Source organism: Helicoverpa zea, chromosome 7, assembly GCF_022581195.2.
Source record: "Helicoverpa zea isolate HzStark_Cry1AcR chromosome 7, ilHelZeax1.1, whole genome shotgun sequence".
Lineage (NCBI taxonomy): Eukaryota > Metazoa > Arthropoda > Insecta > Lepidoptera > Noctuidae > Helicoverpa > Helicoverpa zea.
In genome coordinates this window covers 2,195,202-2,213,454 of record NC_061458.1, presented here as the reverse complement: position 1 = coordinate 2,213,454, position 18,253 = coordinate 2,195,202, and the positions used below count along the sequence as shown (strand labels likewise).

Sequence of the window (18,253 nt, the reverse complement as noted above, 5' to 3'; positions counted from 1 at the left end):
TTATCTTCGTGACACGGTAGCCTATTCAGTAACGCGGGGGGCGAGGGGGCAGTCAGCTAGATTTTAATTGATCAGGTATCTTCTTCACAATATAACTATTACCATGGCTAGAAAGAGGTCGAATCTTTTCCAATGTTCCTAGGGAGAGAATCATAAGATCCCAAAAATATACTAAAGAGCGTTTGGAAGGACTTGATGCTGTTCGAGAACATCAATCTGCAACCTGCTCCGAGGAAATCTCATCGGATCGCGAAACGCGCCTCCGTCATTGGCATATTTACGCATCTGCATCCATATCTCTAGAGAATTCTCAAGTAAAGAATATGCTACGCATTGTCTCGCGAGTCGGAGACGTTCACTGATACAAAATAAGCATGGTGAATCAAAGAAAGTAATTAGTCCGTCTTTTAGATAACCCTAAAATAATGGACAAGCATTTTTTCTTTTCTTTCACAAACAAATAACAACAAAGATACAACACGCTTGAATTTTGTGTTAAGTCACTTCTTAGTACAAGTTTTACATAGACGTGACGTCACGAGCCCCCACTCTCCGACTTTGTTGCGTTAACTCTGATTGTTATTATTGTATTATCTCAAGAGCCTTTTCCCCAACTATTTTAAGGTCGGCTTCGATGCAACTGAATACCAGTGTTTTACAAGAAACGACTGCCTATCTGATCTTCACAACTAGGTTACCCGCTCAACCCAATACCTCTTGGTAAAACTGGTCACACTTAGGCGATTATCACACTGCCCCGCATGATGCAGCGTAGTGCGTGGATGCGTTTTTTTCCGTTGTATGGAAATATCTCCGTTTGTATGGAAAACACGCATAGTCCAACACACTGAAAATGCATCCACGCGCGTTCATGCGGATCACGCACATACATGCGGAGAAACACGCACCCCCGCGCGTAGGTGCGGGGCGAGACGCAAGGTATGGCACACTGAATCCCGCAATGCCGCGCGTGATTTTGAATGGGCGTGACGTGTATATTTGAAAATGGAACTCGCTGTGCGTGAATTTACAAAACGCACCTACGCGCGTGAGTGCGTGAAAAACCCGCACGATGATGCAGATTTGCACTCCCGCAGGAACGCGCGTAGGTGCGTCGACACGCAAGATGCAGCGTGATGCGGGGCAGTGTGAAGATCACCTTACTGGCTTCTGACTACCCATAACGACTGCCAAGGATGTTCATTGACAGCTGGGACACACTAGGAATGACAGCTCCTCCAAAAACCGGTCATTGGTGTCTAAAATATACTTAGAAAGTACTTACGAACTATAAGAAAAATTGCATTGGCAGGTACTTGCCAGACCTGGAATCGAAGTCACACACCCCATACTTGAGAGATTGGTTCTCTAAACACTAGGTCACCACTACTTTGTTATTTAAGGGTCCGTTCAGAAACACCACTTAAATGCGGACTTATTAGAACCACTACTTTTATCCCTATGGTCACGCCTATTGCGCTTTAGTTTTTAGCGTTTTGTTTAGTCTGCTGTGCTTTTGCCGTGAACGTACAAAAGTTAAATATATGGAACGTTTTGAATGATTTGGCGTATCCCGTTGTTTTCAAGTCAACGGGCCCTTAAAATTCAACATCAGACAATTCAGATCTTTGATTTTGCTGACCCCGTAGTCGCTGGCATAAGGGACAGGATCCGCGTACGAAGTCGCGGGCAGAAGCTAGTAAAACAATAAATATGCAAATAAAATAAAAGAAGATGCGACCTTGTATAACGGTTGCAGTTTTATTGATCATGGAGAACCGTTTTGTGTTCAACATATAATACTCATATTACTTATTTAATTTACCGTTACTATTAATAAGCATAAAACTCACTAACACGGTTTAGTTTACACTTGTGTGTAGGTACACCAGAATATCTATATTCTATATATACATATAAAAATGAAACCCGCTTTCCGTTGTCACGACATAACATGAAAACGGCTTGACCGATTTGGCTGAAAATTAGAGGGGAGGTCACTTAGACCCGGGAGAAGGTTTTTGTCACCATCCGGCTACGGGACGCGGGTGAAATCGCGGGCGAAAGCTAGTATTCATATAAATTTACTGTCCCACTTCTGGGCATATATAGGTCTCCCCTCACACAGAGAATATTATCCCACCCAAAACAAAAATGTGAAAGGCTGCCAAGTTCGATAATATGGGAATGCTTCGCCTATAAAAGAAGTAAGATCTGAATAAGTACCAAGTTCCATACACATTTAATTTAATTTAATTTAATAGCCTTTTATTCCTAAACATAGGGTTACAAGAGGTCCCTAAGTTCGGTGTGCCTTTTGGCATAGGCCTCCTCCAATTCCTTCCAGTGTGTCCTATCCCTTGCTACTCTCAGCCAGAGTGGGCCCGCTGTCTGTTTCAAGTCATCTTCCCATCTCCTGACTTGGCGACCCCTACTTCTTTTGCCGTCTCATGGCTGCCAGAGTGTGACTTCCTTGCTCCATTTGTTGATGGGGTGGCGTAACATATGTCCAGCCCATCTCTATTTTTGGACGTCTATCCGGTTATTAATGTCTGTGAGTTTTGTTCTTGTTCTTATATCTGCGTTTCTAATTCTGTCTTTGATTTTCAGCCCTAGCATGCTCCTCTCCATGGCACGTTGGCATTTTGCTAGCCTTTCTCGGTGGTGAAGCGTTGTTGACCAAGTTTCGCAGCCATAAGCTAGAACTGGTAGAATACAGGTGTCGAATGTCTTCTTTTTTATGTGGTTTCCTAGATCTTTACTTTTCATTATTTTTAAAGTAAATATATTCTTTGACATATTCAATAATGTTGCCGTCTACCATAATGTCTGTTTCCGTAGAGTTCGTCATCAATTTCGTTTTGCTTGCGTTGATTTCCAGACCAACTTTTTTACTTGCTTACTTACTATTTGCTAGGCTCTGCATCATTTGTTCTATTGCTGCTGGGTTCTCCTCTAGGAGCACCAGATCGTCGGCAAATCTTAGGTGGTTTAGGCGAGCTCCATTAATGTTCAAGCCTAGGTGGTCCCAGTTTAGCTGTCTGAAGACGTATTCAAGTACGGCGTTAAATATTGTAGGGGAGAGAGGATCGCCTTGGCGTACGCCCCTTTTGATAGGAAAATATTCTCCTGCTAAATCTAGTTTAATACTGGCCTTGCTAGATTTGTAGATATTCTTAAGAATTTCTATATAGTTGCTCTGTACCCCTTGTTGTTCAAGGCTCCGCCATATGTATTGATGTCTGAGGCTGTCGAAAGCCTTTGAGTAATCTATGAACGCCAGGTAGATTTGTTTGTTGAATTCGTTGTACTTCTGTATCAACTGTTTTATTGTGTGAATGTGATCTATTGTGCTAAAGTATTTTCTGAATCCTGCCTGCTCTACTGGTTGACTTTCATTTAGCGTTGATGATATTCTTTCCAGGATAACTTTTGCAAATACTTTGTATATGTTTGATATTAGAGAAATTGGCCTATAGTTCCCAATCTCCTCTCTGGGACCTTTTTTATGTAGTAGAATTATGTGACAATCGGTCCATTCTTCTGGAATCTTCTTTGTTTGTATGATTTCATTGAATAATTTCGCCAGCACAGGGCTTATTTCTTCTAAGGTTCCCTTGAGCATTTCGTTGGGTATCCTGTCCGGCCCTGGGGCTTTCTCAGTTTTTTGGGATTTTATTGCTTTAACTACCTCTGAGGCAAGTATTTCTGGCACTTCTTCTACTTCCATACACATACCTCAGTTAAAAATAGTTACTTTTTAATGATGGTTCTTGGCAAGTTTTCACACACCTTGTTCTAAACCTACTAAACGCAATGAATCAAGTATATAACTTTCTATTAAAACTTGCCAAGTAACATCATTAAAAAGTAACTATTTTTAACTGAGGTATGTGTATGGAACTTGGTACTTATTCAGATCTTACTTCTTTTATAGGCGAAGCATTCCCATATTATCGAACTTGGCAGCCTTTCACATTTTTGTTTTGGGTGGGATTTCATTTATTTTTGTAAGGTTGTTATTTTATTTTTTTCTTATGAATATGTTAGTTAAGGAAATGACTCATTTATACTATCTTTCAGATTTTTTAATATGAACTTTGCTTAGATTTGATTGGAATGGACTAGATTTACCAACTGACTGACATGACATGTTATCATATATTATGTTCGTGGATCAACGTTACACATTCGTTACTTTCGAAAGTGACTCACACTTGGCCATTTTCAGATTTTTACTTTACTTTGACTAAATACAAACCTTTGTAACGAATTTCAGATCGGTACGACCATTCGAAGATATATTATATAAATATAGATAAATTTAGTTCGTTTTAGTTCCTTAGGGGTATAAAGGATGATGGGCAATTTTGTATGAACCCTGGCCTGATAACCAATAAAGTTCTAATGTATATTATATTATTGCTTATACCCTACAGTTACTGAAATAAAACAGTCCATGTCAAGAATCGACCGGAAATAAGTACAATCGGGCACAAAAGAGTTATACTTTTTGCACCATTTTTTTTGTTAAAATAAAATCCATAGTAGAAAAATTCATTGTATGATGTATTTTCGTCAACTTATCACTTATTTAAGTAAGCCCAGGGTAGACTATCAATTAAAATCGGTCTTAACTAGGCATAATTGTTTTAATAGCAAAATAAAACATAAAAACTTTTACTTCTACCACCGTATATTATTTCCATTATTGGAGATAGCATTTCCTCGTTCTGCGGCACTAGGATAGTCGGCCCTGGGTTGTCGAATTATTAGAAAAGTAGCGACCCACCCCAGCTTCGCACGGGAAAACAGTATTTCCTCACTATTTAACGGATGTTATTACAAATGCCAGCACACCTCTAATTCCACAGGATTATATTTCAAAGCAAGATGTATTATATCCTGGCTATTAGATGATGTCTGTGCCCGACAAGTATTTGCATTAAATAGGCTACGAACTTGACTGAACTGATTTGGAAAATCTTTCAGTGGTGGAAAAGCTAGTTATTAATAACTAGCTTTTGCCCGCGGCTTCGCTCCCGTCAACTGACTTCTCTACTTTACCCTATTTTTTTTCATAAGAACCTTCTCCTGACAATAACAAACACAACAAAAAAGAATTAGCCAAATTGGTCCAGGCGTTGTTGAGTTATGCGCTTACCAACACATTTTACGATTCATTTTTATATTATAGATAAGAAGATAGGTTTTTCTTATATACCATACGTGCCAAAGTAGTTTAATTCCATAGGCAGTCGTAGGCTTACAGGACTGATATCTTTTTTCCCCAGTGGTTAACAATGTTCCACCAATAATGGATATTATTGATTATGCCGGTTAAACTCACTGGAACAGCGGAATAGTTACACCTTACGTTGTGAATACTAACTGTTATATTTTTAATATTTTTTTAATGGACACATGCACCTTCTGTGACACGTCCTGACTGATATTGACAATAATATAATGCACTTAACAGCCCTCTCATACAAAATGAAGTGGTTCAAGTCCATGGGCTGTCCTATGCTATCAAGTGTCATATCTTCGTTCTCCGGTGGTTTACAATATTTTGCCCATAATAAAAAATGAAGCTTATGACATAAGCTATCATTTGATGTGCAAATGGTTTTTATTGGATATACCGGTTTGACTCACCGGAATTGCGGAATACGTACACCATACGTTGTAAATACTACCTGCTAAATAATCGTTTTTTTTTTCAATAAACTTGGAAAATATGGGCACAGACACCTTCTGTGACTCGTTCTGACAATTATTGACAATAATATAATGCACTTAAACATCTCTCCCATACAAAATGAAGTGGTTGAAGTCCATAGGCTGTCCTATGCTATCAAGTGTCATATCTTCGTTCTCCGGAGGGTTACAAGGTTTTGCCCATAACAAAAAATAAAGCTTAGGGTATAAGCTATCATTTGATATGCAAATGGTTTTCATTGGTTATGCTGGTTAGACTCACCAGAACGGCGGAATATGTACACCATACGTTGTAAATACTACCTGCTAAATAATCTTTTTTTTTTCAATAAACTTGGAAAAAATGGGCACAGACACCTTCTGTGACTCGTTCTGACAATTATTGACAATAATAATGCACTTAAACATCCCTCCCATACGCACTGAAGTGGTTCAAGTCCATGGGCTGTCCTATGCTATCAGGTATTATATCTTCTTTCTCCGGTGGTTTAGAAGGTTTTGCCCATAACAAAAAATGAAGCTTAGGGTATAAGCTATCATTTGATATGCGAATGGTTTTCATTGGATATACCGGCCAATTTTACCCATCATCCTTTACACCTTCATTATTTTGAAACTGACTCACACTTGGCCATTATCAGATTTTTCCCTTTACCTTGACATAAACACCTACCTCCATGCCAAATTTCAAGTCAATGCGACCATTGGAAGTGGTCTAGGTTTTTGATGAGTGATTCAGTCAGTCAGTCAGTCAGTGAGTGTATAGTAAAAATAGCGACTTTCTGACGTCAATATCTCAAGACCTACAATAGGTATATTAATGAAATTTTGTATTTTAGATAAGTGAGGGGGTCTCAACAGATACTAGAAATTTGATATGCGTAAATAAAATAGATTTTGAGTTATAGGGGGGTCGAATTTGGCCCGAAATGGTTCGTGTAATATAACCCACGGCCGGTGTGTCGCTTTTTTTTGCTCGAACTTGGCGGACACACTGCCGTGTGTCTAGATTCAGAAAACGATGCAATGCTTTTGTCAATCTCTTGTGACATTTGCCTTTTTATTAATATTGACATTCAAATTATCATTTTTGATTATGAACTAGTGATCACCTTATTGTCTGTCTGGTTCGTTGAAGGTTTTTTCGATAACAGTCGATGGAAATGCAGAATAATTATTTATAGCATTGGATTCAAACAAACATCATTTTAGATATTAGGTATGTCATCAATTTAGGAGGAAGTTAAAAGTCGCAAATTACATTTTCTTAGAAATAAACCATCATTTGGTTAGTCACCTGGTTCTTAGCTAGAGTTCCTTATAAGATACTCAATACTCAATAACTTTATTGCATACCATAATGTGTACAAGCTGGTGAGTAAAATTAAAAGAAACAATTATGGACCCTGTCGGGCACAGCAAAGTTAATTTTTTAGAGGATTGGAGATTGTCAATTATTATAAATAACGAAGACAAAAATATAATTCTAAAAATTAATAAAGCACTTTCAATACCTAACTATATAAAATACTTCTTCCACAGCCAACCCAATCCTAGAAGCATTTGGTAACGCGAAAACGACTCGCAACAACAACAGTTCGCGTTTCGGCAAATTCATGGAGGTTCACTTCAACAACAAATACCAAGTAGTTGGAGGTCATATCTCCCACTACCTTCTAGAAAAGTCTAGAATATGCACCCAGAGTGCTGAAGAGAGGAACTACCATGTGTTTTATCTTCTGTGCGCGGGAGCACCACAGGATTTGAGGACGACGTTGAAACTTACGAAGCCTGATGAATATTTGGTAAGTTTTATTTTGTACCAATAAATTTTCTCCTGAGTTATTAAGATAAGGAACCTTTTTGGCCGACTAGTACTTGTCTATACAGTGGGCATATAAGATGTTTTCATTATAACTTGAAATGATGACATAAGATGTAATACCTAAATATTATATTCTTGGGGGAAAATACCTCATATATAATACCTCAAAATATTGTTGATCATCGAGCAAGAATTCACGGTTCGGTTTTCCGTATTCAGTTTGGATACGGTAATTTATGAATATCGTCATATTTCAAAGAGTGCAACAGACCGAAAACTAATCGTTCAAAGTCATCTAGCAGTCACCTTGCATCGTAATAACGTAATGCGTCAATAAAAACAACTAATTAATATGCAAAAAATGCATTGCATACTCGAATCATTATAACTTATATCATACTTATTCCTAAGGAAAATCATTTTACGGTCGTTTCCTTTATAAATAGTTTTGTATCAATGAAGAATCGAAGGTTATGCAAGGTAACGTAAATATTTTTATCCACAGTACTTGAAAAACGGTTGCACCCAATACTTCACAAGTCCAGCCTCCGACAAGAAGATCAATGCTAACAGTATGAGCAAGCAACACCAAGCTAAAGGTGGACTCAGAGATCCCATTCTTGATGATGTGGAAGACTTTGAAAGGCTTAATCAGGTAAATAGAATTAGAATTAATAATAAAAAGTAAATATATAAGCAAATATGTGATTAGAAGATTAAGCTTCCGTAAAGATTCTAACTTATGATTTTGCAATTTTACAAAGGCTTTTGATTGTCTTACATCTTAAATTATTAATGAAACTTGAAGTTTCACGAACTTAATTATGTGAAAATGTATCTAGCTTGAAACTTTAATACATGATATAAAGCCATATATTCAGTTCAACCTCTTAAACATAGCAATTTGATAATTGAAATTAGGGATACCAAAAGGACCAATACTCGGTCCAACACTTATTCACATTCAAACACTGTTGATTCACAGGCTTTATCCCGCGTAGGCTTATCAGCTGACGAAAAGCTAGCTGTATACAAGGTAGTAGCGGCCGTACTACACTTAGGTAACGTAGAATTTGAAGAAGACAGTGGGGCTCGCGGCGGTTGTGGTGTAGCACCTAAAAGTGAACCCGCATTGCAAGCCGCGGCCAGTCTACTGGGAATAGATCCTGCGGCCTTGCGTTTGTCGTTGGTTTCGCGACTTATGCAAAGCAGTCGTGGTGGAGCTAAGGGTACTGCTATCATGTAAGTGGTTTTGACTATCTTTATGTAAAGTATTAGCAAATAGAACGACCTTCGCTGTCGCTCCCGTATAGGCCTTGTTAACCATCAGCGTAAGTGCCAAAACCAAGGAACTTGACACGGATGCAGCTTAAATCATCTTTTATAGATGTAAAAAGGCCATTGATGAACAAATAGAACTTGAGTAAACAGTAAAGAAATATGCTCTTGCAAAAACAATTGGGTAACTTTTCTACTCGGTATTTTGAAAGTTACGACGAAACAACAGTAATAAACTACGAAATGACAGTAATAAAATAAGTTAAATCTGTACTGAAGATTAAAGTAAATAGTAAAGATTTAACTACTATTATTTCATAGAGGAACAATTTAAAACATTTGTCACTGGCTTTATGAAGCAAAAACATTTTTTTTTTTTCATAAATTCCTTCATCTGATTTCCTTTCATTATTTTTACTTACATTCTTTCGATACTTAAATTACTGAAACAATCAATAATATTCACATACAAACGATATTTTACTTTCCTATTGAATTTTTTTAAATATTTTCTGTCAGGGTTCCTCTAAAGACGTACGAAGCTAACAACGCCCGTGACGCGCTAGCTAAGGCAGTGTACAGCCGTCTGTTCGACTACATCGTACATCGCATCAACACCAGTATTCCCTTCCAAGCGTCCGCCTATTATATTGGTGTACTTGATATCGCTGGATTTGGTAAGTCAATTATTATCTTCTGTTGTTTGCATGTCTGAGATCGGTGGAATATGTTTTGTCTTTCTCTTGGTTCTTTTCTGTAAAGCTATAGTTATGCTATAGCTCATTTATTAATTAATCACTTAAATAATTATGTTCAAAACACATTGCAAATGTTTGTGTGTACCAAATAACAATAATTACACAATCACTCCTACCTAGAAATAAGATAATTAGGGGTACTTATTCTGTGGTTAAAACTAAATGCAAATAAACTTGCATACCTACTCATTATAGGCTCATTAAGTAAGGTAATTAGTTAAGACCCGGCTGTAAATAGTAAATCTTTCGCACTCCTTACGGGAAGAATACTCCAGAATCACTAGAATTTTTGTGTTGAATTAGGTCTGAATACCAAGTTGATCATTTACATATATTGATCCTGGCCGATTTCGGCCACAGCGACTTGGATCTGCGCTTAATTTTGAGAGCTTCGCTGGTGTGCTCTCCAGTGACTGACAAAGCCAATTTTTGCAGTGAATGTCCGTCCACATTCACTGCAAGTCAGCACTCCTCCGATATAGGTGTATTGGATGGCCGCGGGTGGTCGGGCCTTCAGCTCATCTCGCCTAGCGTCGAGCTGTTCTCTCCACCGGCTCTCAAACTCGCACACCTTGTCCTTAATAGTCCGCCTCCATTTGGTCCTATCTGCCGCCATAGCCTCCCAGTGTGACGGATCTAAGTCACATCTCTTCATGTGGCGTTTTAGCACATCTTTGTACCGCAGACGTTGACCACCCTGCTTACGCTTGCCAGTCTCCAGTTCTGAGTAGAAGACGCGCTTTGCTACTCTGGCATCTGACATCCGGGAGACATGACCAGCCCAGCGCAGCTGTCGACGCATTAGATAGGCCTCAATACCGCTGACATTAGCGCGTCTAAGTACTTCCGTGTTACGAACACGGTCCGACCACTGGATGCACATAATGTCACGTAGGCATTTTAGATGGAATCTATCTAATGTCCGAATATGCTCGCGGTATAGACACCAAGTCTCAGAGGCATATAGGAGATTTGGCAGAACTATTGCCATGTACACAGCTACTTTTGTAGAGAGCTTTATGTCATGTGAGCGGAACACCTTGGCACGAAGTCTACCAAAAGCTGCAGCAGCTGCTCCTATTCGGCTGTTGACTTCGTTATCAAGGAGACACCTGGATGTTATGGTGCTGCCAAGATATTTGAATTGGTTTACTTGCTTAAGCGAGACATCTCAGAGTCTAATATCAACTGGGGCACTGTTCACAGTATCAAGTGCCATGACTTCGGTTTTCTTGACATTTATCTTCAGGCCAAATCTGTTGCATGCCTGCAGTAGTCTCGACATAAGCCTCTGCAGCCCATCTGGGGATTCCGCCACAAAACATAAGTCATCTGCATACATCATCTCAGTGATAGTCGCGTGAGACACTCTTGTGCGAGCCTTGAGTCTATTTAGGTTGAAGACACCACCGCCATCGGTACGAAAACAAATACGGATACCTTCGGACATTTACATACTATATATTTGGCAAATTCTTTACTGACATCCTCGCACATACGTGTAACCACTCTAGCTGATTATATCCCCCGCATGTTCATGGGGGTGTATACTAATGAATTTGCCGAACTATATGTATCAAAAATTTAATCATATTTAATTTCTTATTCTGGTAAACGAATCATCAACTCATCTTACTTCCTCCACAGAATACTTCCAAATGAACAGCTTCGAGCAGTTCTGCATTAACTACTGCAATGAGAAACTGCAACAGTTCTTCAACGAGCGCATCCTCAAGAACGAACAGGAGTTGTACAAACGTGAAGGTCTTAACGTCCCGGAGATCAGATTCGTCGATAACCAGGATTGTATTGGTAAGTGAACTTTATTTATAATAGCATAAGGTTCATTTTCTGCGGAGTAAATTTGTTTTATAGGAGAATTGTTACGTGTGTCGCTGAATTCCATATTTGTTAATGCAAAATATGTATATGAAGCAACTAGCTTCCGCCCGCGGCTTTGCGCTCGTGGTGTGTTGATAAAAATCACTTATCTACGTACCAAATTTTAACTAAATCAAAATTTGTAATATTAGTAGGATAACTAGGATAAGGCCATTTATATGCGACTTCAAGAAAAACTGAAATCTTAAAAAACATTAAAATGACCTAAATGTATTTTTATTTGTATGAAATCGTTGCTTAAGTATACATCTCATTATCCACAGACTTAATAGAAAGCAAGAACCACGGTATCTTCCATTTACTGGATGAAGAGTCAAAGTTACCGAAACCCGAGTTCGGACACTTCACACATTCAGTTCACAAGCAATTGGGTGTTAATAATAACAGGTAATGTGTAGATTAAAACTTTGATCAAGACATAACAAACTATGTCGGAGTCGGCTTTCAGTTTGACTAGGTGCCTCTGAAATTATGTAAAACACTGGTATGTTTTATATGAAGCGACCAATTTGACCTCCTCAACCCAGTTACCCGCGCAAACCGATACCCCTTAGTGACACTGGTTTGTCTGAGTTTCTGTCTTCTGGCTACTAGTAACGACTATCAAAGGTGTACCAATGACAGCAGGGCCCAAAAATTTAAAGTGCCTTCCGAAACACTGAGGAAGGAAGGGTGTTTCGAATGAACCGTGAAGTAAAAATATTGAATTCATATTTCCAGGTTACAATTGCCTCGTTCATCTCGACTGAAAGCTCATCGTACACTGAGAGACGACGAAGGGTTCCTATTGCGTCACTTTGCTGGAGCTGTCTGTTATAACACGGTAAGTTTCTAATTTACTCAAGAACTTAGTGGTGGTATAGAAAATAGAGCTTCTTGTAACTCAAAGAATTTGTCTAAAACTTTGTACATAGTCTTTCGGGGTGGGGACCTTTATTAATATATCTGTCTATATAATGATCTCTTGTAAAAATGCGTCTATCTGTTGTGAAAGTACGTGTGACGATAAGCAGGTGAAACGGCGAGAAATTGCAAGTATGAAATAGTGCGGAAAATTATATTTTAGTCATAAAAATGTGAGGATAAATGGTAAGAAACTTTACTGTCTCACTATTTCCGTTGATTAACGTGTTACTCTTAATTTCCAGAACCAATTCATAGAGAAGAACAACGATGCTCTCCACGCATCCCTAGAATTCCTAGTCCAGGAGTCCAGCAGTCAACTGGTCCAACAACTATTCCAAAATACCGACAACAACAACGCCAAGGGCAAGCTGAACTTCATCTCTGTTGGCGCCAAGTTCCAGGCGCAACTGTCGCAGTTGATGGACAAACTGAAGGAGAACGTGAGTTGTTGTACTTTATAGTAGTTATACAGAACAACAACAACGCCAAGGGCAAGCTGAACTTCATCTCTGTTGGCGCCAAGTTCCAAGCACAACTGTCGCAGTTGATGGACAAGCTGAAGGAGAACGTGAGTTGTTGTACTTTATAGTAGTTATACAGAACAACAACAACGCCAAGGGCAAGCTGAACTTCATCTCTGTTGGCGCCAAGTTCCAAGCACAACTGTCGCAGTTGATGGACAAGCTGAAGGAGAACGTGAGTTGTTGTACTTTATAGTAGTTATACAGAACAACAACAACGCCAAGGGCAAGCTGAACTTCATCTCTGTTGGCGCCAAGTTCCAAGCACAACTGTCGCAGTTGATGGACAAGCTGAAGGAGAATGTGAGTTGTTGTACTTTATAGTTAGTTATACAGAACAACAACAACGCCAAGGGCAAGCTGAACTTCATCTCTATTGGCGCCAAGTTCCAAGCGCAACTGTCGCAGTTGATGGACAAGCTGAAGGAGAACGTGAGTTGTTGTACTTTATAGTAGTTATACAGAACAACAACAACGCCAAGGGCAAGCTGACTGCATCTCTGTTGGCGCCAAGTTCCAAGCGCAGCGGTCGCAGTTGATGGACAAGCTGAAGGAGAACGTGAGTTGTTGTACTTTATAGTAGTTATACAGAACAACAACAACAACGCCAAGGGCAGGCTGGACATCTCTGTTGTTTGTTTTCTGAGTAATATGACGGAAAGTTAGATTTTAAGGCAAACTTGGAACTTGGTTTTTTACGAAGCCGAGCCTCGAAAACCATCTCATTTATTCTATACCTACTGTTTTTATATGTTGTTATTTTATATAAGTACATAGAGCACATAAAAATACTTATAGACGTATCGGTTGCGTAGAATGTGGTGACCGACTAAGCGACGGGCCTGTAACTCTTACATCTTTACGATCACACTATCTAGCACACATTTTAACCAACCAATCTTATTTCCCCAAGGGCACAAATTTCGTCCGCTGCATCAAGCCCAACTCCCGCATGGTGGGGCGTACTTCGGAAGGTGGCCTCGTCCTCACGCAGCTGCAGTGCAGCGGCACCACGGCGGTGCTGGAGCTGATGGAGCACGGATACCCGTCTAGAGCTCCCTTCCACGACTTGCACTCCATGTATAAGGCGTACCTACCGCCGAAACTGCAGGCATTGTCGCCGAAACTGTTCTGTGAGGTATGTTAGATTACATAAAGCTAATCTCTTCAGGTGTATCTCATCATCATCTCCCAAGCCTTTTCCCAACTATGTTAGGGTCGACTTCCAGTCTAACCGGATGCAGCTGAGTACCAGGGTTTTACAAGGAGCGACTGCCTATCTGACCTCCTCAACCCAGTTACCCGGGCAACCCAATAGGTTGGGTTTCTCAGAAGGTGGTATAGTCCTTACGCTATCAATGTACTTTCAGAGTTCAATATTTCAATTTCTGTTTGTTTGATTTCATACCAAATACATCGTTAAAAACATAATACATATTGAGGTATACCTCCAGAAAATACCAACCAAAATAAAATATTAAAACTTTCCTTCCCAGGCCATGGTCCACAGTCTGGGTCTATCGGACAAGGACTACAAGTTCGGCGTGACCCGAGTGTTCTTCCGTCCGGGCAAGTACTCCGAGTTCGACACCATGATGAAGTCGGACCCGGAGAACTTGAAGTCGATCGTGGAAGCCGTGCTGTCGTGGCTTGTGAAGTCGCGCTGGAGGAAGTCGATATTCGCTGTGCTTTCGATTATTAAATGTGAGTTGTTATGAAATTGTATAAGCACTTTCTGATGAAAGTGATATTAATTTATGAATATGTTTCTATCTGAATAAACCATTTTTCAGAAACGGACAGTAAGTAATTTAGGGTGTTTTCTGCATGTATGTTCGCGTTACACAAAAACGACTAGAATTGAGAAAAACTATTTCATTTTTATGAAGAAATACAGTTTTAGAATTTAGACTTTTGAACTGCTTTTAGGTTTATTTATTTTTATTTTGGCATACTTGATCATATGTTTTTATTAGAAATATAAAAAGCAGAAAGATAAAGGAGAAAGTCTGAACAATTTTTTAGGCATTGAAAAGCAAACAGAAAAAAGTGTGGTACTGTGAGTGCCAGCCAGGGCGTTGTTTTAAACCAGTACTGTTAAGTAAATAAACTACAACACACCAATTTCTCCATCCACAGTAAAGAACAAAATCGTATACCGTCGCGAATGCCTCATCCTTCTACAAAAGACGATTCGCGGACATCTCGTCCGGCGCCAACACCGCCCGCGGTACAAAGGCATCGCCAAGATCAATGCTTTACAACACAACCTCAAAGATATGGACACTGTCACTGCACAGCTGAAGAAGGATAAAGATGTAGCTCAAAGGAATATCGAGAACTTGAGGAACTCTATTAGGAATGCTTGTGCTGCTATTAAGGTAGTTCAGTTATGAAATAATGCAATTAATTAAATTAAAACCCGGTTTCACGGGTTACCCATAAAATGTACCTTAGATATGTGATAGTTAAATATATCTCTTAACTAAAGGCTGATTATACACTCTGCCAGATATTGCTATTCAGATTCAGATATTGAGACATGCAAAACCTACAGTTATAGTTATATTTAAGATAAATTCCTGACAAGCTGACAGAGACTTTTACAGTGACCAGTGAAAGTAGCCATAAAACTTGATAATTGACCTACCTCGAGTAGGTAGACCTCCCTAATATATGTAGATGTAGATATGTAAACAATTTCATATTCTACCTACAATAAAAATTACAACAATAAACTAATATTCTAATTTGTTTATATTTTGGCAAAAACTGTAATCCTTTTCTTGAAACCGTATTTATACGAAATATATGTTATTTTCAGTCTAATCCTAAAATCACTCATGCTGAAATCGACAAGCTGTACACAAAGTTGACCAAAGATGTTGAAACGCAAATGGCTTCGCTACAAAAGGCGATGATTGACCAGAAGAATAGGTAAGTTATCAAAATTTGACAAAAGGACGTTTAATAAAATCCAGGTATGAATAAGTATAAAAAACAGCAATACACTCAATATCGTAACAAATTTCAACGCCTGACATTTATTGAAAGATGGCAGATTGAAAACAAAAATGTAATTATGGTGCACAATATACACTGTGCTTCATTATTTCAATTAAAAAGAAATAATCATAATTTTTTTCACAATAACACATGGGAAGTAGTGAATAGGCGTCTTGGGGGCTGTCTTTGGTGTATTTTTTTTAACGTTCAAAAAGTAGTAACTTCCAGCCTTGTTACATACATACATAGCAGGAAAGACAGAGAAAGTTTGATTAAATAATTTTGTTTATTTCAGAGATGAACAAGAGAGGCTGCGTAAGATCGAAGCTGAGATGCGAGCTGCTGAAGAGGCTAAGAAACGAGAACAAGACAGGCTGAAACAAGAGGAGGAACATCGTAGACTGTGAGTAATATAATCTATACTAATATTATACAGTTCAAGAGTTTGTTTGTCTGATTTGAGGAATTCTTTCAATGTATGGGACGCGTTTTGTTTCTTTTATTTACATATTTCATTTCATCTTACAAGTCAACAGATGACACATCCAAAACGCTTATAAGATTAAAAATCGGTTTTACAAACTCGTCATTTTAAAATGATTATGATTAGGCAACAACAAATAATCGGAATATAAGTCCATAACTGGAATACATTAAAATAATAATTGAAGAAGAAAAAAGAAAAAAAAAACTAGATGCGAAAATATGCTTGTACTCGAATTAACTGTCAGCTGAGGTTTACGGTTATGATGTTCGGAAACGTCCGGTTCGAAATGTAACAACAAATTTTACTCTGACAAAACTGTTTATATGCTCTTTAGAAAAATGGTTTGTAATTAGAAATAGAGAAAAATAAGTTTCACTTCATTTCTAGCCACTAATTAAAAAGATAAAACCAAAAAAGAATCCGCGACCCTGCCAGGATTCGAACCTGGAATCTTCTGATCCGTAGTCAGACGCGTTATCCATTGCGCCACAGGGCCAGTTGGAGGACATGGCAAAATAGATCACTGTGCTTTACAAGGTTACTTTTAACCTTTCAGTAGTACATAATTTATTTTGAACTAAACTTATTCTTGTTATTGTACAAAAAAAAAAACCATTGCCACTAACATTTTTTTGTGGACTTTTGCTTTCCATTAATTTCAACTATCGGATATCTGACTGATATAAATATTATTTATGTACATCCATCATACCCTGTATTCATGTACCCTTCACCCCTTCTTTATTTTAGGAACAAAACAGGCAGGATTGAAAATAAAATTATACTCTTTTTGACAAATACCTCCTACTGACTTATGTATTGTAAAATAAGACATCATCATTTGTCAGAGTTCAAATGGGGTTTATGATAAGGGTTGGACGACATCGCGGCGGAATCCTCGAGGCGATCGCCATAACTTAATCTGTCTCGGTCTAGCAAATAGCAGTTCTAAGCGACAGAAAGAGAAAGGGCGATGGAAAAAGGCAATTCCGTGCTGCCAGATGTGGTCCAACTCTTAAACGTAGTATACGTATACCTCACCTTTCTCAAGTAAATCAAACCCAACTCTATCACAATGACATAAAGTCCATATCCCCTTGTCCTCATAACAGTAAAGCGGAGATGGAAGCTCGTCGCAAGGCGGAGGAGACGGAGCGTTTACGATTGGAGGAGCAGGATCGCATCGCTGCACTCAAGCTGCAGAAGCAGATGGAAGATGCCGCTAAAGCCGACCAGGAGAATAGAGAGAGGTACGTGCTTTATTATCTGAGTTAGGTAATCAAGGGATGGTCGTCCCCATGTGGATGCAGTGGGAAGAGTTTCTAAGTGACTTTAACTGACTCAGAACCACTTGTAGGCCTTAAAAGTCTCCTTACAAGACCACAAAAGGCTTCAGATGGAACAAAGTTTATTTCCTTCTGAAGTCCTGAAGAGCTGCTGTAACTCGCGCGAATATTTTATTTATTTTATTGACTCTTATATGTATTTAAAAAATCTACCTACCTTGAACAGAATAGGGAAATTAAATTTTGTTTAGTGCAGGCATTTTGTCATATCGATATAAATAGTATAGAAACTGAGAAAAGAAATGGCTACTTTTTATCCGGCTACGCGAAGTAGTTCCCACAGGTCATGAGTGAACAGCCAGTACTGTTAATAGAACTTGGAAGATAATAATAATATTATTCCATCGCTTTTATTTCTAGGTTAGAACAAGAGAGAAGAGACCACGAAATGGCAGTGCGACTAGCTAAAGAGACAAACGGACACGTAGAAGGTTCACCGCCACAGTTACGCAGGTATGTAACCTTTATGCTCATAGACTATTTAAGATTGTCTATATTTTGTC

General features: G+C 38.7%; 1 protein-coding gene and 1 non-coding gene across 4 annotated transcripts in view; one reads left to right on the top strand and one right to left on the bottom strand.

Moving 5' to 3' along the window:
* Positions 1-18,253, top strand: part of LOC124632174 (myosin heavy chain 95F) — a 52,135-nt gene that overhangs the window by 28,457 nt on the left and 5,425 nt on the right. For all 3 annotated transcript variants that reach the window (XM_047166886.1, XM_047166888.1, XM_047166887.1), the window contains exons 6-20: positions 7,264-7,526; positions 8,052-8,201; positions 8,532-8,788; positions 9,344-9,501; positions 11,230-11,394; positions 11,748-11,871; positions 12,205-12,307; positions 12,633-12,830; positions 13,825-14,049; positions 14,408-14,615; positions 15,051-15,292; positions 15,736-15,848; positions 16,213-16,320; positions 17,517-17,654; positions 18,111-18,203. In XM_047166886.1, the coding sequence (XP_047022842.1) occupies positions 7,264-7,526; positions 8,052-8,201; positions 8,532-8,788; positions 9,344-9,501; positions 11,230-11,394; positions 11,748-11,871; positions 12,205-12,307; positions 12,633-12,830; positions 13,825-14,049; positions 14,408-14,615; positions 15,051-15,292; positions 15,736-15,848; positions 16,213-16,320; positions 17,517-17,654; positions 18,111-18,203 (2,545 nt within the window). The remainder of the gene's footprint in view (positions 1-7,263; positions 7,527-8,051; positions 8,202-8,531; positions 8,789-9,343; positions 9,502-11,229; positions 11,395-11,747; positions 11,872-12,204; positions 12,308-12,632; positions 12,831-13,824; positions 14,050-14,407; positions 14,616-15,050; positions 15,293-15,735; positions 15,849-16,212; positions 16,321-17,516; positions 17,655-18,110; positions 18,204-18,253) is intronic.
* On the bottom strand, positions 16,828-16,900 carry Trnar-acg. The gene has a single exon. It is a non-coding gene; the product is annotated as a tRNA-Arg (tRNA).